The sequence below is a fragment of the Microcaecilia unicolor genome, chromosome 11 (assembly GCF_901765095.1).
Source record: "Microcaecilia unicolor chromosome 11, aMicUni1.1, whole genome shotgun sequence".
NCBI lineage: Eukaryota > Metazoa > Chordata > Amphibia > Gymnophiona > Siphonopidae > Microcaecilia > Microcaecilia unicolor.
In genome coordinates this window covers 204,926,269-204,950,189 of record NC_044041.1, presented here as the reverse complement: position 1 = coordinate 204,950,189, position 23,921 = coordinate 204,926,269, and the positions used below count along the sequence as shown (strand labels likewise).

Genomic DNA, 23,921 nt, shown 5'->3' with positions numbered 1-23,921 from the left:
CCCAACCCCCGCCAGCCGAGGTCCTCTTCTTCTCGCCCAAGGCTTCCTTCTGTTTCTGACATCCTGCACGTTGTACATGCAGGACGTCAGAAACAGAAGGAAGCCTTTTGCGGGAAGAAGAAGACCTCGACTGGCGGGGGTTGGGGTCCCCCGCCAGCAAAGGCAGGCAACGGCAGGAGGGGGGGGGGTCGAGAGGGTCGTCGGCAGGGGGGTCCAGGGCCAAATCTACTGGGGCCCAGGCCCCCCCCTGGCCTCACGCAGCTACGCCACTGGATAACACCATGGGGCAGGCTCTCTGTTTGGTCTGCAGAAACAGCAGTTTGAAAGTTACCCAGAGATTCAGCAACATCCTTGCTGATTACATTCTGCTGAATATTCGGGTAAAGATAAGGTCCATCTGGTTACTTTAGCCGCTCAATGGGTTTTTGAATATGACCCGCAAAGTCTTTTAAATGGACACTTTCCTTTTGAAAATGGCTCTAAGTATTTCTTCAGCCTAAACTGAACTGAAAAGCAAGAAGGATTCATTAGAAAACCAAATCTATGTACATTGTTTCTTCTCTTCCTGCCTCCCACGAATACCTTCCTTTCACTCAGGCTCAAAGTGTGCCTGTCTTGGAAGCCCAATCGAATGCATTTTACCTGGTCTGAAATGTACCCTGCTCATGACTAAAATAAAAGCTTTGTTATCAACTATCAGAAAGAGAGCCCCCCCCCCCCCCCCCCCCCCCGACCTACGAGTCTCACAAGTTGTTTATGGCTTATTTTTACCTCCTTAACAACTGAAGAGGCTGTGCCACCTTGAGCCAACTTATGCTTTGATGCCCTTCCCCCAATCTCATTTTAGTGCCTCGCCTGGCTCATGGCTTCAGCCAGCCCTGTTTCTTTACATTTGACCTCAAAATCCTAAATTTAATTGTAGCTTTTGGACTCATTTTCAGAAAGTAAAGTCTGGTGTGCCTGCGCTGGACCCTTTCTCCGTCATACCAGCAATCGCTTACCATCAAATATCTCGAATTCATCGTGCTGCTTCTCGCTCAGGAAGTACTCGATGCTCAGGGTCACGTTGTAGCCAGGTTCCACCTGTATGAGCCAGGAGCAGGTCTGGAACTGAGTATAACTCCCAGGGAAACTCTGGCTCAGGATTACGCCGGTGGAGTCTGTCAGGAGCTCACTCATTGGACACTGAACTGAAAGATGGGAAACAGGGATTTACCACCATCCAGCCACCCCACGGAAATACGGGTCCTGAGTCCACTCTATTACTATACACAAAGGGGTCAATACCCTAAAATGTTGGGTTGCCAATTCCTAAAGCTTGCATGGATAAATTAATGCATTGTCCAAAGTGTATTTATTTATTTATTGCATTTGTATCCCACATTTTCCCACCTATTTGCGGGCTCAGTGTGGCTTACAATACATTGTGAATGATGGAAATACAGTTTGTTACAATGCGATTATAGGTTACATTGTGAAGAGTTATGGAAGACAAAGTCAAGTCAAAACATCTTTGGGGCATGAAAATTATTGAATGTGACATTGGGGAAATGACAGGATGATCGAATAATAGCAAGAGGGCGTTAGGGTATGACAACTTTATTTGTGGGTAGATTTTAGGTATGGAGAGAATACAGGGGAAGAGAATTCAGAAGAGAGTGTATTGATGCATTTCTATTAGTGTGTATGGAGTTCATGCGTTTTGGTCCTCTGTTTAATAAAAGAGGGGGACGGCCTAAATTGAGCCCGTATAGCAGCAATACTCAGCTGCTGAATGGATACATTTATCCACCTTGGGGACTTACAAATAGCAGTCCTAATTTTAACTACATAAGTTATATGTTCAAGCTTACCAGGACAGATAAATTCACTAAATACTGAGCATATCGTTAAGTGGATAATCGGGAGCATCAAACTGCAATCCTGAAAAGATGCAAACCAGCTGGGTTTTCAGGCTATCCCAAATGATTACTCATGACAGATATGTGCCTGCATAACCTCCATCTATGCAAATATATCTCTCATGCATATTCATTAGGGACGGTCTGAAAATCAGACTGGTTTTGCCATTGTCACCCATGGGATACATCATCCACTTATCTCCCTGGGGCGGCCGATCTTTTTAATACTGGCAGATCACTCGGAGGTGCCGAGTGATTGGTAAACAATGTCTTTTGTCTGTATTGTGTTTATTACAAGTCTTTTTATATAACAGCATTCATCAAAACATCTTTGTGTTTGATGTGCAGCCCTACTGTACTGTGTATGGTCAGGAACGCTCACACGAACCCTACAAAAGAAAAGAAAGCTCCAAAGACAGGTGTGACACGATACCAGGATTGTAACCCTTCGGCCTGAATGAGCAATAGAACCAAAGGCAAGGAACCCCCCCCCCTCCCCCTCCACTGAGCACCTCACATAAAGTTCTGCGCAGTCAGCCTGTTTTCAGCGTATAACAGTTATATTTCCACAGCCAGACTTGGACTTCTTTGATTAATGGATTTGATTACTCATTTTTCCAAGGAGGGTTGCACACAGTTATTCCTCTTGTCAGAAGGGTTTACAACCTAAGCGTTATACCTGAGGCTGGTGAATTTGCTAAGACCCTAATTCTTGCCTGCTGGGTTTTAGTAAAACTGTTGCAAGAGAGCTGCAGATACATATTCCATGAAGATTAAAGGTAAGAAATCTTCCTAGAATAGAGCAGCTTGGAGGGGCAGAGAGAAGGCTGGCAGGAAAGCAATGCCCCCAGTCTCTAACAACACCGGATTCCACTGCAGCCTGACACAGAAAGGGTGAAGCCTGTGATACATTGATTTATATTTCAGCCAACTGTCTGCAGATCCTCTGCCATCAGGGGAATCGCAGACAGTCTGTGACAGTCAGGAAAGTGTCCGGGTCTGTGTCCCAGGAGGCCAACAGCTGTGACAGTTCATAGGGGCTGTGGGGCAGTGCTGACAATTCACTTCCTGTCCTTGAGGTCCACAAGCGGGTTGGGTTTTCTGGATATCACCAATGAATATACATGAAATAGATTTACACGCTGTATAACGAAGGTATTATGCAGGCAAATCTGTCTAGTACATATTTATTAACTGTATCCTGACAACCCTCAGTGAAAACCAGTCTTTGGGGGGGATGAAGACGTACTGTGGATCTGACATAAAGAACTTCCAAGCTCCAGGCAACGCAGGTAAAGGAAGGGACTCCTCTAGCTGCTGTGCTTGGCGCATTGCTTACAAGCAGTGATCTGATCCAGTGCCTGTTTTTCTTGCAATTTTTTTTTTTATAATGGCCTCTTCAGGATCCCTAGTGAGACTCTAGCTCTCAGATCTAATTAATCCCTCCAGTACCTGTGTGCATTTAACAGCGGCGTAGGAAGGGCGGGGCGATGGGGGCGGTCCGCCCCGGGTGCACGCTGCTGGAGGGTGCAGAGAGCAGCCGTGCGCCTGTCGGCTCCACTGGTTCCCTGCTCCCTCTGCCCCAGAACAGGTTACTTCTTGTTGCGGGGCAGAGGAAGCAGGGAGCCAGTGGAGCCGACAGGTGCTTGGCTGCTCTCTGCATCCTCCAGCAGTCAAGAATGCACTAGGGGGGGGGGGGGCTTCATGCACCGGGGAAGGGGGTGTCATTGCACCAGGGGGGTGTCGTGCTGCACCCTGGGGGATGGGCGCCACTGCACCTGGGGGGGGGGGGTGCGCAGCAGCGATCCGTCCCTGGTGGCAGCCGACCTAGGATCGCCACTGGCATTTAAAGTAGTTACCTTCACAAGTTGGGGGTGGCCCTTCGAACTTCAGGTGACTTCCCAGCTTACACGTCGCGATTTCATTTCCAACCAGGGTAAAGCCAGGGAGACACCGATACCTCACAATGTCACCTGAAAAAGGAAACAGGAATCTGCTATAATCATGACGTTCTTGTCTTCACTGACATTTAGGGCTTCTTTTACAAAGCCACGCTAGCGATTCCCACGCGGCAAATGAGAGGAAGCCCGTAGGAACTGAACGGGCTTCCTCTCACGTGCCGCTCAGGAATCACTAGCCTGACTTTGTAAAAGAAGCCCTTAATGCAGACAGACATTCTGGGTATTTGATTGTAGGGGACAATCATTGCAAACAAAATTCGGATGCTATATTTCCTGGGGAATCCTAAATTTCTGTCAGGCGGAGGAGCAGCTGTTTAAAATCATTCCCTGATAATGTGTTTTGCTATCCCTGTTTGCAAACAAACTCCTTAAAATAATGGATATATCAAACACCTCTAATGCTAGTGTGAGTCCCAGACAAGGTGAGAGAATTTAAGGGCTCATTCAGAGCCTCCCCAGTGAACAGTGAGCTGGATCTGAAAGCCCAGAGGTAAAGTAACACTGCGTCAAAACAGCAAAATACCTATTTTAAAATCTTCGTTTCCTGTAAGAATCTCTGCATTAGGGACATTAGTGGGAGGATGGCATTTGCTGAGCGGGTAAGCTGCAAAGAAAAATAGAGATTCTGTTTAATGCAATAAATGTCTCATTTGCAATTTATATCATACTAGATACAGAGAACAGCTCGTGAAGAGATTGTAAGGTCCACTGCTGCAAACTCCTGTCTCACCTGCATAAGACGCAAAGTGAACCCCTAAAAGTAGTCATACAACCACCTTACATAAGTGCTTCCCAAGCTTACTCAGCAAACTTCACAATGCTATGTTGACAACATAGCATTGTGAAGTTTGCTGAGTAAGCTTGGGAAGCACTTATGTAAGGTGGTTGTAGGACTACTTTTAGGGGTTCACTTTGCTTTTTACCCCTATTAGTTTTTTTACCCCTGACGCAGCCTGAGGGCGAAACGTGGCCACGTCGGGTAACTTGTAATAAACCACTTCTTCTGTTACCCTCCTGTTCTATTTTTTTGTCTGTTTTGATCTGCTTTTTTTCTTTTGATTTGCCATTTCTGTGGCAGATCTTTGCCTTTTTTTTTTGTTTCTGTCACCTGCATAAGAGACATGGAGAAAACATTTCAAAAACGAAGCCTCCTGCCCTGCCCATTTAACCCCATAAGGAACACAGTGGCCTGCGTTTACTTCAGTTTTTTTTTAAAATTTCTGTATTATCTTCATGGAAAATCCTCAGACGAAATAGTTTATAAAATCAGATTAGGTTTTGTATATCGTCTTATCCTGGGAAGTCCTATATAGTTTATAATGTAATATAGTTATTTTAAAACAAATGAAACAAAAATATACTTTCCATAATCAAATTCCATTATACAACAGATTAATAATAAAAAACCAAATAATAAAAATACTAAAAATCAATATCAACGGTTCTACAGACAATTATTTTTCATTGTAGGATGTCTGGTTGATATGTTTTAAAAAGCTTTTGATGTCATCGATAGATTACTCAGATGTGCTCACTACTGAACTTGAGTTTTATTGTATATGCAGGTAAATGTGTTCACATTTTTTGGGAACCATGGTGAACACTTTTCTGGAAGTGGCGTGTGTGTAAATAAGCACCCCACACTCACCAACCACTCACACTCGACAGAGACCAGTTCATGTATGCCAGAGCTCCTGCCCCAAAGTGTAGGTGAATTTTACTTTGAACCACAAACCCCGAATTCTTTACTGTTGGACTGCAAACCTTCCTTCCCAAAAAACACCTGCCACTCAATTCTTTATAGCTCTGATGCTCTGTGCTGAGACCACTGGCTTTTTTAATGATGTAGATACGTAAGCACGTGTAGTCAAAAGATTTTATGAGGGTAAATGCAGCTTGATAATCACTCCCTTAAAAGATTGTAACACTGCACAAAAACAGTCAAATTTAGCCAGGGATGAGAAAGAAAGTATCCTTACACTCCTCCCATCCAGACAGGAGACCTTTGTAACTTTCGATAATTCAAAGACTGTACATACTCTTAATCTCCGAGAGTGAGTGACCTGGTTAGGAGGGTGATACTGCTGAAGTCTATGGAGGTGGCAGACGTGGTTAGTTGGAAGACACCGTTGGACTTTAGGGAATAGAAAGACATGGTTAGTAGGGTGATCCCTTTGGAGTCTATGAAGGGGAATGATGGGGTGGCTCAGGCAGTTCCCCTGGAGTCTAAGGAAAGAATTGGAGTTCAGAGACTGAGGTGGAAGATACCTCTGAGCTCTATGGAAGGCAATGACAGATTAAGGGCTGACTAGGTATGAAGATGTGATTATTGCAATAAGGAACAGGTGGGAGTTCTGCCCTCTACCCCCCCTCCCCCCATGGAAAATGCTGAGTCATGAAGAATGTGGACTCTGACTGTAAGTTCTCAATGCAATTACAGAATATGGGTCTGAAGAGCGATCGATTAACATTGAAACAAGGGCTTCTAGGAGAGAAGATGGGGTTGTAATAGAACAGAAGTGCAGGAACCAGCATAAAAGGCAGAGGTGCCCTGTTAAGAGCAATTAGGTCCTCGTTATATCAGAGCACTTTTTAAATTATAGTTCAGGCAGTGCTGCCTCCTCAACTGGACTACTGCAACTCTCTTTATAATAACGTTTCGGCTGGGCTTCAGAGACGTTTACAGTTTCTGCAGAATATGGCGGCAAGATTGATCTTTGGTTTGAAGAGATCTGATAGAAGCGCTCCTGATAGGAATGATTTACGTTGGTTGACTGTTCAAAAATGTATGCAGATCTATAAATCTTTATAAGGATTAAATTCTGAGGGACTTGGGGAATTACTGACGTTTCCGTCTCAAGGTCGTAAACTTTACTTCTCTAGGACTTTTTGTCTGGGTTTTCCGTCATTAAAAATGTATATTATAAGTCTGTTCATGATATTTTATTTTCAGTCGAGGGAGCTAGACTCTAGAATTCATTGCCTAAAGATCTAAAATAGGTGATATCACTTTTTCTTTTCCGGAAACTTAAAAAAAACTTATATATATATGAGTTTTAATGTTAGCGATTCTTGAGTTTGAAAGAAGCATATATTAGAGGACTGATCGTTTTTTTTATTATTTGTAATTTCCTCTTCAAGAGAAGAGTTATTTTATTTTAAGCTGTACACTGCTGAGAAGTTCCATCATGGACAATTGAGTGGTATATAAGACAAATATAGCATAGCATAGCATGTTCACTTGAAACCAGTAAATTGTTCTTGCACCTCTCAACTTGGGTGACTTCCTTTAAGTCCTTGGAAGTTGGAGAAGCCATTAGACAGTGGTTCTCAACCCAGTCCTCAGGACACACCTAGCCAGTCAGGTTTTCAGGATATCCACAATGAATATGCATGAGATAAATTTGCATGCACTAACCTTCCTTCTATGCAAATCTCTCTCATGCATATTCATTATGGATATCCTGAAAACTTGACTGGCTAGATGTGTCCTGAGAACTGGGTTTAGAATCCCTACTGGTGTCTATCAACATTTTCCTGAACACTGCTGATGTTAAACCTGGAAGTTCAATGCTAGGCCATGTCCAGGCAATGGCATCAAACTTCCAGGTTTCCACAGCTGTCTAACTCATTGTCAGTTATGTGAGATATTCACCACTTAACCGGTTATGGGTTACCACAAAGATAGCATGGACTTTTATGTGGTCCTAGGTCCTATTTATGTGGTTGCCTTGGTCGGTTAAGTGGTGAATATCGACACTTAAATGGCCAAGTGCTGTCTTCGCTCCTGGAATGCCCCCATGATAGCCAGTTCCTTGTTGAGCACTAACCGGATATTTTCAGTGGTGTTATCCAGTTAAGTGCCCCGAAAAAGTGATTTAACATCCAGAAGTCATTTCTGGCTTATTAAATCACTTTGAATGTTGACCCCAGAGAGCCTGGAGAGGTTCCTGCTCTCTTAATCACAGTCTAGCATCTTCTTTTGGTTTCTTGCTCCTCGGAAGTCCCACCCACTCTCTACCTTTGCCAGATCACATGGTTTGGAGAACCCATCCTTGACTTACAGGATCTGTGGCACTTACCATAGAAGTAGATGGCAAAAAGTCCCCCATTGGCTACATCACTGTGGAACTTGAGTAGAACCTGGTTAGATGAGCTCTGCGTTGATTTCTTGGTGGCACTGCCAGTGAAAACACCCAGCTGTGAAGCAGTCTGCTGAGGTCCATCCCTAGGACACAAGTCATCCACAGAGCCATGTATGAGTGAACAGTCCTTCCAGAATACACATGCTGAGTACACTCAAGTAAAAGGGAGGAGGGGGAGGGATTTGGATTTAGCTCACATCTTTCTCAGTTGTAGCTCAAGGTGAGTTACATTCAGGGACAGGAGGTATTTTCCTTTCCCTGGAAGGCTCACGATTTAAGCTTCTACCTGAGGTAATGAAGGGTTAAGTGACTTGCTTTTGCCCAAATGTGGTGAGGACTATATCAATGACTTTATGGCAAGAATACTAAAGGGAAACTGCAAGACAATCCAGGAACATAAGACCTTTGAAGTCAGAATGATTAAATATTTTGACACCCACCAGACAGGACTTAACAAAGATCTGGGTTTTCTAGGCCATTATAAACCATAAAATTCTACTGCTTTGTCACTCTCTTATCACTATCAGGCTTATTTTTGAAAGAGAAGGGCGCCCATCTTTCGACACAAATTGGGAGATGGGCGTCCTTCTCTCAGGGTCGCCCAAATTGGCATAATTGAAAGCCGATTTTGGGTGTCCTCAACTGCTTTCCATCGTGGGGACAACCAAAGTTGACGGGGGCGTGTCGGAAGCATAGCGAAGGCGGGACTGAGGTGTGCTTAACACATGGGCGTCCTCGGCCGATAATGGAAAAAAGAAGGGCGTCTCTGACGAACACTTGGCCGACTTTACTTGGTCCTTTTTTTATGACCAAGCCACAAAAATGTACTCTAAATGACCAGAAGACCACTGGAGGGAATCGGGAATGACCTCCCCTTACTTCCCCAGTGGTCACTAACCCCCTCCCACCCTCAAAAAATTTTTTTTAAATATTTTTTTCAGCCTCTATGCCAGCCTCAAATATCATACCTAGCTCCATGACAGCAGTATGCAGGTCCCTGGAGCAGTTTTAGTGGGTACTGCAGTGCACTTCAGGCAGGCGGACCCAGGCCCAACCCCCTAACCTGTTATACTTGTGGTGGTAAATGTGAGCCCTCCAAAACCCACCACAAACCCACTGTACCCACATCTAGGTGCCCCCTTCATCCCTAAGGGCTATGGTAGTGGTATACAGTTGTGGGGAGTGGGTTTTGGGGGGCTCAGCACACAAGGTAAGGGAGCTATGCACCTGGGAGCTTTTTCTGAAGTCCACTGCAGTGCCCTCTAGGGTGCCCGGTTGGTGTCCTGGCATGTCAGTGGGACCAGTGCACTATGAATGCTGGCTCCTCCCACGACCAAATGGCTTGGATTTGGTCATTTCTGAGATGGGCGTCCTCGGTTTCCAATATGGCCGAAAATCAGGGACGACCATCTCTAAGGTCGACCTAAATGTTGAGATTTGGGCGTCCCCGACCATATTATCAAAACGAAAGATGGCCGCCCATCTTGTTTCGATAATACGGGTTTCCCCTCCCCTTCACGGGGACGTCCTGCGATTATGCCCCTCCATGCATCTCTTCCTATCTGTCATCCACCCAGCTCCCCCTGTTTCTCATTTTACCTAACTCACCCTTTTCCTGTGAGACTGTCATTGGAATATTTTGGTGTTTCATTTACATATACTGTTATTTATCAACATTTGCTTATTTCTGATGTGAAGAACAAAGGTTAGCTACGAATGCTAATCAAAAAATGTATTACGTTAGTCCACTAAAAAAGGTATCTTCTTATTTTCTTTTCTCTGTTTCATTCTATTTCTTACCTTAGGTAGAAGAACAACGTACACAACCGGTGATCACAAAGGAACAATTTTGCATGAGAAACAGTAAATTCTGTGTGTACCAAGTCTGCAAGCCCAAAGACCTTAGAAGGAGCTGCCGCAGCCTTCGTTAAAACAAGAGCCACAGGCACACCCCCCCCCCCCCCCCCCACTATCGGTGCTTCAGCTTTGTGTACAGTAAGGCGGTAGGGTTTAGATCACGTCAGAAGTTTCATTTTCTAGAAGCCCCTTACCAGACTGTAATGAAGTCATTGTATGGCTCCATCTGCAGTAAGGTGAAGTTCAGATGGATCCCATGCCCCTTGGGTACAGTGATCAGCCACAAGCAGTCCTGAGAACTGGGGTACTGGCTGGGAAAGCCAGGGGAGTAGATGGTGTCATTTGAAGATGTGATATTTCCTCCACATGGAACTGCATACAGTCATCACAGCAGAAGAAGACACAAAGAAAACAGATGAGAAAAGTGAACAGTGTTTTATGAAGAAAAAATAGCACCACCATAAATACAGGCTGATCACTCAGTCTGCTCAGTCAACTCTGCCTTGTTAATCTCCAGCCATCTCCTCCCATTTCTCGCTGTCTGTACCAGGAACACTTCAAATCTTTGGCTGGTTTGGATGCTTAGAACCTTCTCACTAAATGTCAGCAAACTGTTAATAAATTGGAATGGAAGACCTCTACTTACCAGTTCTGAGTTTCATTAACAGAGAGAAACAGTCACCAAAGTAAGGATGGGAAGAGAAACAGGAAATGATGGGAGAGAAAGGTGGAGAATGAGGAAAACATCTGCTGTAAAATTAAATCGCTAGGTTCACCAAGCCAACTGTGAATAAGGGAAGGAGAATTCAGCACAAAGGCATCTCCTACTGGGTCAAAATACCTGCAGATCAGGGGTGGACTGATCCTGGTAGTCTAGTGGCATCTTTCCTGCCCACTGATGCATCGCCAAAATGGTTGCCTAGATTGCCGAGACCCACAAGACTACTGCAGAAAGTCTTGGCAGCCATTAAGAACAAGCAGTGGTGCAGGATGGAGCAGTGGCAGCGGGAAGGATAGAGTGGGGTTCGTTCCTGCCCCAGAAAAGGCCACTAGAGCCCCAAAGCCTCTCAAAGTAGGCCCGGGGAGGCTGCATTGTGCGGGGGGGAGAGGGGGGGGGGGAGAGGGTGATGTAAACAAAGGCGGGGGCAGCGGGGACCAAATTACCTTTACTGCCCAGGGGCCCAGACCACTGTCAGTCTGCCCCTGCTGTTTGAGGACTCAGCTCTGCCAGACTACAGGCTCTGCTTGCTTTCTAAAATTTTCCCTCATGCCATCCTTTACCACTTAAAGACAGGAAGCAACTGTAAAGAGAATGTGCTGAGATTTTACACCACCTGCCTGCCTATACCCAGGGCATAATTTTATCAGAGGACATCTATACAAGAAGTCCATAAAACTGCCCCTTTTATAAGGGCAAATAATGCCAGGGAGACGGAAGTAGTCGTGAACAATTTATTCCATAAAATAGACGATGTATAAAAATGATGATGACACGAAGTGGCGTAGGAAGGGAGGGGCCGCTGGGGGGGGGTGTCGGCTCTGCTGTTTCCCTGCTCTCCCTGCCCCGGAACAGGTTACTTCCTGTTCCGGGGCAGAGAGAGCAGGGAACCAGCGGAGCCGACGCAGCTCCCAGCGACGTGCACTCAGGGTGGATCGGCCCTCCCACCCGTCCCTCGCTTTCTATGCCAGTAAGAATGCGCTCCCGGGGGGGGGGGGGGTTGCGCACGCGCCAAGGGGGGGGGCGTGCTACACCCGGGGGGGGGGGTGCGCAGCGGCGACCCGCCCCGGGTGTTAGTCGCCCTCGCTACGGCACTGATGACACGGCACCATGTTTTGGCCAGTGTCTTTTTAAAGACTGCATCCACTTTTAGCATCTTTGTGAAGCCTTTTTGCTACATTTGGGTTTTTCATCTATATACAGTCTCCTGAGGCAGGCACTCTGGCTGAAACACAGTGCCATGTTGAGTCATCATTTTTATACATCGTCTATTTTATAGAATTAATTGTGCATATGACTACTTTCATCTGCCTGGCATTACTGGATGTGTTTTGTTGACCATGCTACTCCTTTGTTTGACTTGTGATGTTCGGAGCGGTCTCTGCTCCTCCACCTTAGTGGCTGATCCCTACATTTCTTTGTAAGGGCAAAATCCAACTATGCTCCCTTCAAAACAAGGAACCTTCCAAACAAAACAGATGAATATGTAAATGCTGTGAAAAATGTCTAGAGAACGTGTGGGAGTCTCCTTGGCTATGTGGACAGCCTTTGACAATGGTATTCCTAATTGTCAGTCATAGGATCCCTATAAAAATTGGAGTTATGTATCATTCCATAAGCTTCCAATAGCACATATGAATAAATCCACGGTTTCATCAACTGGAAGGATTCCATGTAAGAAATCAAAATTGTGTGCACAATCTGTATCAAACTTTCCAAGGGATAAATATTAAAGGGTTGTAATATAGAGTTTAGGGGAGCAGGCACTGGTATCAGAGTGACCCTGGAAAAAGCAGAAGCCATGAGTTGCAGTAGAGCCTGTGTCATTTGTATATTTCCCTGGTGTAAACAGAAGTGGTCGTCACCTGCTATTCACTTAACTTATATTTACGTCAATGGAGAAACGTGTCCTAGGTTTAAATGGATAACTATCTCTAATAAAGTTATCCGAATAAAAATGAGATATAAAGATAATTTAAGTGGTGAATAACTCTGCTCATCGTTGATCCATCACTGCCTTCATTCACACACATACCTTCACATCGAGGAGGAGGGTGGTCCCAGTTTCTATTGGTTCCATGCTGACAGGTGAGCACAGCATTGCCAATCAGCTGGTACCCAGGTAGACACTCAAAGGAAATGGACTGTCCTACATTGTAACCAGCTCCTCTCACAACACCATTAGGAAAAGGTTCTGGGTCAGGACACTCCTGGAGTTCATAGGCTGCAGAGAAACAGCGGACACATACTCGACTCAGTAATGGTGACCCTGCAAATCCTACCTCCTCTTCTCACTGTCCTTCATTGTGCAAACTCTCTTTCTTCAGACATACTCCATAAGCTCTTCTAGACAGCAACTTCCTATCCATGCTATTTACTCAACGGACGGCCAAGTAATTCTGCCACAAACTATTCAATCTAGGATTCAGACACTTCTTTCAAACTGTTCACATGGGCAAAATAGAGAGCTACTCAGGCTTGCCATGCCTCCGATTTCTGCTTGTCTGAATAAGGTCCACCTGCCTGTGGAGATTCGTCTCTGAGGTCGGAGTTATAGTCATTCAACCAGTGAGCCATGCTTACCTTGGTATTCCAGTTTGAACCCTGGCTTATTTTGGGAATGATCACTGTGAAAATAGATGGTTGTCTCATGAGAGGTCGACAACAGAGAGCTCGGAATCTCTGCACCACTGAACCTTCCAATCATGCTGCTCGTGTCATAGGCACCATTGCGAATTTCAACAAAGTCGTGATTGGGCTCTGTTGAGAAGTTCAGAAACTGAATATGTGCACCTGTATTTTGGGAGGCAGAGTTGGGGGGAAGGGTTAAAAAAAGAAATGCAGAGTAACTCAACTTGGAGCAGTGGCAGAGAAGATCCTGTTGGGGATGGCGGCACATTTCGGGGTTTAGTAACAATGGCTTCTTTGTGTAAATACAAGAACTTTATTGGGATGGGTGCTGGGGACTTGGTGTGCATTAGTATACGATTCAGCGTGATAGACAGCAAAGCTGCAATGGGTTTAATCACCCCAAATGCAAGTAATTAAACAGAGAGGTGCAGACCCTAAAGACTGTAAAATGGAGCATAGACAAAAAGAAAGGTGAGCCACAGGTCCTGTAGACTCACACCCCATCCGTCTAGCAACAGGGATAAGCTCCCTGCAATTTTGTGTCCTGCTCAGGTGTGAAAGCAGGAGCCAACCTCTGAGCACTCGGGTTCCCCTCACAAACCAAGTGTCCGCTCTTCTCCTGGGTGAATGCTGAGCTTGATTTACTGGGCTTTAAGCTGTAGGGATTTGAGCTGACTTGTATCTGCTTAGCACGTATGATAACATTTTTATCGGGGGGGGGGGGGGGGGGGGGGGGGGGCCGCCAGCCTTACCAAAACCCAGAGGCAGCAGAATGTTCCAGGTGCAGTCTATATTGCTTGGGTAATTTCCAGGGAAGCCAGGGCTCAAAATCACCCCTTCCAGGTCCTCAGCAACGCCGCCACATTGAGCTAGAAGGAAAATTATAGGTTTTAGAGAGGAGCAGGGGAAGCCCTGTATGAAGGAGAATGCTTTTTCCCTGGCCATGTCTTTCTGCCCACAAGTAGGCAAATGAGTCACATGACTGAACTGGCGTCTGGCCGCTATCAGCCATCACCCCCATTTCTTCCCCGTGACTGCCTTTCCTCTCTTGTTCGGTGTTATATAATTACTCTGTGATTAAACAGTAGGATGGCAGTGCAGAGCCGCGGGAGCCTTAAGTAACTTCCTTGGAGAGGACGCAAAAAAAAGTGGATAAACACCACCTCTATGAAGTGATAAAACACAGAATATTAATATTAAACATTTACACTTGCTTAGAGCAAAGCATTTCTTTGCAAAATAGCTATAATTATTGTCATTATTTTCTCCCTCTCGCTGCTGCCGGCCTGTGCTTGACAGCCTCCCAGTGGCTTTCCCTGGTGGGGTTTTGACTGCAGGCTCCTTACCTGGAGCTGTTTTTCCCCCCGGATTGAGCAGTGGGAGGCTGAGAAGCTGCACCGAGTCTATGACCTTAAGTGGGAGAAATGAGGAGGGGAGGGGACTGAACGATGCTGGGGAAGAGATGGCAAGACAAGATGGCAGTAGCTCCACTGAAATACGTTCTGTGCATCGCCTCAGCTGAGCGCTGGGTTCAGAGGTACAGAAGGAAATAGTTTTATCTCAAAGGAGTCTCTTCTGTTTCTGATCTCGGAGCACTGTTCCTAGAAGTGCTCTCTCTCCCCCCCCCCCCCTCCCCAGTCAGTTCTTCTGAGCACTCCCTGCTTTTTCTCTTGTTTGATTATTCAAAACTTTCCTCTGTCACTGAGCAAGACACGGAACCACAGTTACAGCGATGTTCAGAGCTGGCCCCGTCCTGGGAAGGGCAGGAAGAAAAGAACCGGACTCTTGTGTGATCGATATTTGATTTGGTAATTCCCTCACTGTATCTGCTGGAATTAATGGTAGATCTGGAGTATCCAGAAATCTTTTCATGCTACAATACCCAAGTCCGAAGAACGTCCGTTTAAAAATTGGTTCTTTCTGAAACTTTTTCATTTTTAAGCTGCTTCTTGGACTTGGGACGATTTGCCAGTTCAGCTAAGAATTCTAACTGGTTATGGTCAATTTAGAAAGCTTTTCAAACCACACTTGCTTACGACATTTTTATTATGTTGTAAGTCTGTAATTCTCCAGGAATTGTCGGGTTCTCTTAACTTTGTAGGCGGTTACTGTGGACTATAAGAATGAACTGTAATCGCAACTGTAAGACGGAAGGGATCACAGCTGATTCAACAAAGCCCAAACCCACAAATGGCTGCCCAAAGTTAGGGGTGCGATTGGACAGCGCAGTGATAGAACAGGGTCATTTATACACATGACTTAATTTGTTAATTAATGCTAATTGACAAAAACTTTGTAGCTCTGCATGTAACTGGCTTATGCCACTATTCTAGCATCTAATTTCTATGGTGTGCAACTCTAAAGAAGGCATGGACCTGGGAGGGGCCTAGGAGGGGTCTGGGAGGAGCCTGGCGGGTCAGGGGCGCGATATTATAGAATATTGTCATGTAGGCACCTAACAAGGGACGCCGAGAGACTAGGCCGGGCCCGGGGCAAGGCCGCCCCGCTTCCACCCCCCCCCCCCCGCCGCTGCAGTCCGCGGTCTCACCTGCCTGCCTCTACGGTTCCAGGCCCCCTTCATTCAAAGCGGCAGTCACAGATTGCGTCTCTTCTGGCCTTCCCTCCCCGTGTCCCGCCCTCATCTGATGTAACTTCCAGTTTCCGTGAGGGCGGGACACAGGGAGGGAAGGCCAGAAGAGACGCTATCTGCGACTGCTGCTTTGAATGAAGGGGGCCCGGAGCCGTGGAGGCAGGCAGGTGAGACCGCGGACTGCAGCGCCGGCAGCCTGACTCCGGCGCCGGGCCCCCCTTGGAGGCCCGGGGAATTTTGCTCCCCCTGCCTCCCCTCTCGGCGGCCCTGCGCCTAACTGCCAGTATTTAGACGTGAGCGTTTACACCAGCCTTTGAGCCTGCGAAAGTGCTTGCACCTAAAGCTAGGCGTGAAAATGGGGACTTACATTGGTATTCTATAAAGGGAAAGGGAAATGGGGCTTGATGTACCGCCTTTCTGAGGTTTTTGCAACTACGTTCAAAGTGGTTTACATATATTCAAGACACGTGGAATTGTTTGGCACCTAACTATAGTTGACCTTTCTCGAATTTTACCTCAAAGTGAATTAGAAACCAGCTTATTCCCTGGGAACCCAAGAGTTGGAGAACACTGAAAAAAAGTAGAACGCGTTTTTCAAAGCCCTTTAAGTTTTCCCTTAACATGACAGGAGAATCTGAGCCTGTAGCGTCCCGTCCCCTCATGATTCACAGGACTGCTACACACGCATCCTCTTCCGTGCCCTCGAAATTCAAAACGTACCAATGCACAAGGGAGGAGGGTAGTTCCACCGTCGGACTGTCCCAGGCATACAGGAAATGTGGGAGTGACCCTGTAGCAAAGAGAGAAGAGAGTTTATGAGGTGGGAATATTTTCTTCAATCTGGGGCCAGTGACTAAGGAAACTGGTGCAAAATGCAAAGGGATGAAATATATTAGCTTTGGGGCAGAGATGCCATGTAACTGGGGTCTGCAGTGAAAGAGCCACACGCATATCTTCTCTGAAAAAGTACAGCTTTACTGCACTGTGCAACTGTTTACGTGGACTAAGAATGTACTTTTTTTTTTTACACATATTTCATAAACCACATTAAAAACTGGTTAAAGCAGCAGGCTGAGAACCAGCAAGCCCAGTTCAACTCCCCCTGCTGCTCCTTGTGATCTTGGGCAAGTCACTTAATCCTTCATTGCCTAAGTTCAAGCTCAGATTGTGAACCCTCCGGGCATAGACGGTCGGTAGCCCAACTGTTTGGGGAGGCTAAAGGGGGCGGAGCTTACCTCCATAAGCTCCGTGGCAGCGACGTCAATGAAGAAAAAGACTACAGGCTCGCCGCCAGCTTCTCCCTTCTCTCTGCACACAGTGTCCCGTGATGCATTTCCTGTTTCCGCGAGAGCAGAGAGAAGGGAGAAGCTGGCGGTGAGCCTGTAGTCTTTTTCTTCATTGACGTCGCTGCCACGGAAATAAAAGATGAAAATACGCCGGGCGGGAGGGTGGGCTCCACCACAAGCGGAAGTCGACGATTGGGCTGGGGAGGCTTAGCCTCCCCAAGCCTCTTATACGGGGCGCCTATGCCTCCGGGGACTAGGAGATAATCTCCTGTACCCGAATGTAACTCACCTTGAGCTACAAGTGAAAAGGGCCTGAGCTAAATCCCCAATTCCCTCCCATATAATACACTAACAGAAATGTTAACAACCCATGGTAGGTGCAAAACCTCAGCAGTAACAGCTGGGGACAATTCCACCGCTTGAGGTGCCACGAACCCCTGGCATTGGTTGCTTCCATGTATCGATGGAATGGCAGTTAGCTATATCGCTGGGGAGCATAATTAACTGTTCCATGTTAACTGCCTACGCAGCAGATAATGACACCCACATTAGGAATTTAATGTGCACTGCCGAAGAGGGAGGTAACGTCCAAGAAACCAGCAAATGCAAAGCAGAGATGGACCAGAAACACTAAAATATGATCCAGCACAGTATGGTAAAACTACACTGAATCCTTTTTTCTTTATGGGTCCAACCCTACTTTGCATTTAACGGGCTCTGCTCCTGCGGCATGTTAAGCGTCTGTTAAACACCTAACACAGCTTGGGAACTAGGTGGTTCCAGGAGGAGATTCTCTCTCATTACAATTTTCTTTAAATTAAAGGCTAGTGCCCCGATGATCAATTTCTCGCGCGGTTTCAAAATAGCACCGGAACAGCGTGGGGAATTAACTCCCAATGATCAATGCTTAATAGCATTCAAATTTAAGTGTATTATAAGCATTGATCATTCTGGGAAAGTGCAGGGGGATTGGCAGTCAAACACCCCGGACCCCCTCCAAAAGCAAGGCCCTGGTGGCCTAGTGCCCCCCCCCCCATCCCAAGCTCGCAAATCTCCCAGGTCAGCAAGACAAGCTCCCACAACCCCACAGGTCAACGAGACAGGAGGGTCCCCGACCCCCACCCCCCCCCCATCTATGGAAGGAAAGCCTCACCTAGCACATGCCAGAATGCACTAGGCAAGGCAGGGCACCACTATTTTGAAGGTGGTGCTGGAAAGAGGAGGAAGTGGTACTCCCTCCTCCAATGCAGAGGTACTGGGGGGGTGGGCAGGTTGGCCACCAGACCAACAGAGAGGGAGGGACTGGTTGGATCAGCAGCCCACTTGGGCCACCAAGTATGTTTTTTTAGGTGTGTGAAGGAGTAGGGGGGCTGGAGATCCACTGGACTTCTAAGCCCCCGTGTCCTCATGTCAGGGGGGGGGGAGTTGGGGGGCTGGATGGACCTCCAGTCCCCCATGTGGCCATCCCGAGGGGGTGTGGGAGCTTGAGGGGCACTAGGCCACCAGGGCCTTGCTTTTGGAGGGGGGTCTGGAGGCCAATGGACCCCCAGGACACGGTGACAGCCCGGGCTGCCTGAGTCTGATGGGGAGGGGCAGGAACAGAGCCTTAACCCCAATGTCAGCTCTGAGCTGGTGTAGGGTTAAAGTGCTATTCTGCCCCTACAATCAGAGTGCTGTTCTTTAATTTAAACGAGCTCTGAGCTATTTGTCTGACGATCATGGGGGCGCAGGTAAATGTGAGCGCTAGTCTGGTGTTAGCGGCCTCTAGCGCCCGCATTTACCTTTGATCCTTGGGGATTAGTTGACGTAGACAGCTGGGCAGAGGGGTGTCTATGCACTGGACAGTACCTGGAGTGAGTATCCTGGCTCGCACTGAAAAGAAACCACATCGTTAACTAAGTAACGCTCGCCCATCTTCAAGCCGTTACTGGGCATAGCAGGCTCAGGGCAGCTGGACAGTCCAACAGCTGGAAGAGGGAAGAAAGAGGCAACAGTTACAGCAGGCATTGATTAAAGATAAAAATTCCAAGATAGGAGGATGAGGAAGGACATATCAGAAACATGAATAGTAAGAAACAGAAACCCACGGGGCCCTGCTAAGAGGGGAAGAATAGCATGAAAAATATCTACTCCCCTCATGTCACCATCTCTTGTATGACTACAATCACTATGCAATGCAATGCTTTTGGGTTGTGATGCCAGTAGTGTGTCCTGGGTATAAGGTGAATACATTTTTATTATTTTTTGTTACATTTGTACCCTGCGCTTTCCCACTCATGGCAGGCTCAATGCGGCTTACATGGGGCAATGGAGGGTTAAGTGACTTGCCCAGAGTCACAAAGAGCTGCCTGTGCCTGAAGTGGGAATCGAACTCAGTTCCTCAGGACCAAAGTCCACCACCCTAACCACTAGGCCACTCCTCCTCCCCTGTTGCTACTATTTGAGATTCTACATGGAATGTTGCTATTCCAACATTCCATGTAGAAGTCGGCCCTTGCAGATCACCAATGTGGCTGCGCAGGCTTCTGCTTCTGTGAGTCTGACAGACTCACAGAAACAGAAGCCTGCGCAGCCTTCTACATGGAATGTTGCTAGTGGAATAGCAACATTCCATGTAGAATCTCCAATAGTATCTATTTTATTTTTGTTACATTTGTACCCTGCGCTTTCCCACTCATGGCAGGCTCAATGCGGCTTACATGGGGCAATGGAGGGTTAAGTGACTTGCCCAGAGTCACAAGGAGCTGCCTGTGCCAGGAATCAAACTCAGTTCCTCAGGACCAAAGTCCACCACCCTAACCACTAGGCCACTCCTCCACTCCATCACAACACATGTAGGGAGCATCATCTGTAAATCTGTGAAGCTATTAGAAACCCTGAAAGAGCAGAAGGTCCTCCAGACCCTCACATGCTGCCTGCTGTACCCTGAGCTAGCAAAGAGCAGTCAGGAAGAAAACAACAGGCTTAGCCATGTTCCCAGCCTGGACACCTTTGATTACCATTCTACAGGACAGTAGGCCAACCAGGGATGTGTCCACGGTAGGAGAAGAAAGGGGTCAGCTAGCAGCCCACCTCAGCAGCAATGGAGGGGCAGCCCTAGCTGTGTCTGAGCTGTTTCTGCTCTAATAATCAAAAGCCCAAGGCTGCGGCTAAAACCCTGTGTTCCCCCAGCCTATCTGCCTGCCCATGTGTGTGGGAGAGAGAGATTCCAATCATCTCACGCCTGAATATCTCCACTTTATTTAAGTCACGCTTTCGCTATAAAGAGAACATTATTTTTGTCATCTGTAATTTATCCTCTTTCAGGGAAGGAGGTTTTTTTCCCTTCAATTATGGAATGAATTTATCACTTTATATTGAGAAACAGCGATAGATCTGCTCTTTGATAGCTTCTCGGCAGAATACAGCATGAAATTCTCTGCAGTTTTGTCTCCCTTTGGGCTACAATTAAAATGAGGAGGATGATCGGAGGCTGACGAGCATCCTGGGCTCATGCATCAGGTGTCTGGCTCCCCTGTTTGTGCATTCTTTGTCTTCCCTGCCGTTCAAGCTGCTGTCACCTCATGCTCACCGGGGCTTGGCTGAGACTGCCAGAGCCTCTCTCACACTCCACACCAACAGCTGCCAGGGAGAGATAACCTCCAGCAAAGTCCCAAGGGCTAAACCTTCTCTCCTGCTCTGACATCTGGAGCCTTCAGTCTGATACAACATTTGCAGGCTAGAACCCTCCGGAAGGGCTCACTATGAGATACCCTCCCTACTAGGAGGGAAATCAGAGCTGCTTCTGTGCTGAGGCATGGACAGCACAGAAGGTGAAGGTCTTGACCCTGGTCAGCTGAGGCCTGCTGATTAGTTTTAAATCTATGCTGATGTCAGTGAAAAATGCTTACAGGTAGTAAACCCCTAAACCAATTAGAGCCACGGGGATTAGCATTCAGGCTGCAACATTTTTTTTCAGACCTTGTGCTGGATATAGGATACAGTGAGTTCTGGCACTGGCCAGGACAAACAGAATTATGGGAAGTGTGATCCTAACAGGGTCCGATAAGCCAGGGAACCAGTCTCCCTGCTATGGGCATTTCCTCCTGTCAGAACTAATGTCTGGCTGCTTTTCTTCTGCTTTGCTACTTATTCATCAGAGCCCGGTGCATGTAGGTTGCTTTGTTCTGTGCATTATGTAAACACACAGGACCCCATATTCAAGCGGATTTAGCGTCTACTGTTCAATGTTTAAGTCTTCGGTCTGTGAATTTCTAGAGGTGCTATCAGGGCAGAGTCACGACTAGCTATACATTTACACAGTGAAATTCAGCCACTGGGGGGGGGGGGGGGTACCCAGATTTGTAACCCCAGTGCCTCACATTCATATACCACTATAGATCCAGTGTAACTGCATTCACAGAAACGCAGCTTTCTGTGACCTACGCGCATAAGCGCAAAACACGCCGGTGTCCTGCCCATGCTTAAGCTCCTTGCATTCGTGCATTATGTCACGTGCACTGTTACAGAACAGCATATTGGTGCCCTGTTTTTTTTTCCTTTGGTGGGTAATTGTGCCAGTGTTACGTAAATTTGCACGTGCAGGACCCCAGTTACGGAAGTGCACTTGAACTTGTAGTGAACTGGATTCATTTAGGTCTTAACATTGTGACCAGCAGCTGAATGTCACCGCTGTACATATGCGGGGAAATTTTTATAAATTGCGCCTACAGCTAGGCGTTAATTTGGTGCCCAACGTTTGGTGTGGAAACACGTTCCAATGGATGCAAAACGCCGAAATGGAGCCGAAGCAGTCAATACACTTAAGCGACCAGTTACAGGATACCGGCTGCAAGAGGCGAGGCCATGGGAGGGGCACAGGCGGGTCAAGGGCGCTCCTGAAAATTGTGCGCAATATTGCAGAATACCGCCAATTCCACTCCCATCTTATGGAGCAGAATTTACACCTGGTTTCAGCTGGTGTTAAGTCTTCGTACCCAAAGTGGGAAACCAAAGCTGTTCGGTAAAGAACGCTCATCCCGAAAGGTTCTTTATAGTCTATTTGGCTGCCGTTTACTGAATAGAGCCCAGAGCTACTAGCAGTGACCACGGTTTCTGTATAGTCAGTGCAGTCCTCTATCTATATTCAAGTGCGGAACAGACCACGTTTCAAAATGCCACCCAACAAACTCTTACTTTTGTAATGCAGCTGGAATCCTGCCGCTGAAACGCTGATGTCGCTGTAGAAATGCAGGTAGAGCTGGTTGGAAGTGCTGTTCAGAAGGGCGGGGACTGTACTCCCTACACGCGAGAGAGAGAGAGAGAAAGAGAGAGAGAGAGAAAAAAGAAATACCACTTTTGCTCTTTTCCAAAGCTATTTACACGGCTAAATGAAACTGTATAAAAACATTGCTCCCTCAGTCCGCCTAAAAGTGACGCTCTGTGTTCCATAACGTGAGTACTTTAAGATACATTTTGGGGACAGTTTCTGCCAGAGGTGTGTTTGGGCAGAATTGAAAATTAACGTGGGCAAACTTTCAAATACTTCTCCACGAAAAGCAGGCGCGCAGACCTGAGGCAGCTTTCAAAGGGACGATACGCATCTACCTTCCCTTTGAAATCTGGTACAAAGTCACACATCCTTTCCAAGGCCCAAGTGGTTCTGATCTGCTTGGTTTGGGCTGAGGATTTGGAAGGAACAGCTAAAGAGAGCTTTTTCTTAAGGAAGATGCCTCTCAGTATCAGGATGTGCCAAAAAAGAAAAAGAAATCATTTCAACAAGTTGAAAATGTTTTCGGGATAATAAGTATTGAAATAAATATATGGGTAACAAAAATGACAGAGGCAGCTGGTACCCTATAAACTAACCCGCCCGACATTCAAAGCGATTTAAACAGCTCGGAGGGGCTCCCGGCCGGTTACATTGCTGGTCCAGGCTAACTGCGAATATTCAGCAGCACTTAATCAGCTTGGGCCTGAGCCAAAACTGGCTACTTGTGGGTAAATATACAGAAAGATGCATTGTGGCTGTCTGAGTACTGATCCACATCCCCTTTATGCATCTTCCTGTATATTTACCCAAATGCTCAGCTGAAAGTACGTGGGCATTTTTAGCCATGTTAGAAAAAGTTAAGTCTGCTAGGCTAGAGGGACTAAAACAGCAAACACATACCTGGGATTTCTAAAAGTTCATGCACTATTCTATGCCCTACCAAGGTAGTTTCTCTTTGAAAATAAGGAGCAAGTGCATGCTGCAAAACTACATACACCCTTTGCATCTCATGGCCATTGAAAATTGCTACCTGTATAGTGAATTTTGCAAACTCCTACCTGAAAAACTTCCCAGCATGGTCACAGTGTTATCTCCCCCATCAAAGACCTCCAAGGAATCCCAGTTCTGCTCCGTTACAAAGCTCACCACCTGGATCTGAGAAGGCAAACAGAGAAAATGAGACAAAGACATTATGGTCTATCCAGTCTGCCAATCCATCCCCGCCATCATCCCTTCCTCTCTCTTAGAGATCATAGAAACATAGAAAATGACATAGATAAAGACAATACGGCCTATCCAGTCTGTCCATCTACTAATCTCTACAATCCCTTCCTCTCCCTCAGACATCCTCTCACAGATAAAGACCATACGACCTATCCAGTCTGTCCATCCACCCAACTACTAATCACTACAAACCCTTCCTCTCCCTCAGAGATCCTCTGTACATAGAAACATAGAAAATGACACAGATAAAGACCATACGACCTATCCAGTCTGGCCCTCCATCCAGACCCAATACAAGGGAATGATACTTTTGTGAGAAATGAGTAATTCTGCTCAGGCACAGCACTTCCAGGGAAT

The 23,921-nt window shown here is 46.7% G+C and overlaps 1 protein-coding gene across 1 annotated transcript in view; it reads right to left on the bottom strand.

The window, feature by feature from the left end:
• The window catches only part of CSMD2 (CUB and Sushi multiple domains 2), a 507,359-nt gene that overhangs the window by 51,496 nt on the left and 431,942 nt on the right, over positions 1-23,921 (bottom strand). Inside the window, exons 36-47 of the mRNA XM_030220011.1 lie at positions 23,399-23,495; positions 22,265-22,369; positions 18,938-19,056; positions 16,524-16,593; positions 13,966-14,082; positions 13,166-13,375; positions 12,618-12,806; positions 10,059-10,236; positions 7,945-8,090; positions 4,386-4,466; positions 3,761-3,874; positions 1,002-1,190 (exon numbers count right to left, since the gene is read on the bottom strand). Coding sequence (XP_030075871.1) covers positions 1,002-1,190; positions 3,761-3,874; positions 4,386-4,466; positions 7,945-8,090; positions 10,059-10,236; positions 12,618-12,806; positions 13,166-13,375; positions 13,966-14,082; positions 16,524-16,593; positions 18,938-19,056; positions 22,265-22,369; positions 23,399-23,495 — 1,615 coding nt within the window. The remainder of the gene's footprint in view (positions 1-1,001; positions 1,191-3,760; positions 3,875-4,385; positions 4,467-7,944; positions 8,091-10,058; positions 10,237-12,617; positions 12,807-13,165; positions 13,376-13,965; positions 14,083-16,523; positions 16,594-18,937; positions 19,057-22,264; positions 22,370-23,398; positions 23,496-23,921) is intronic.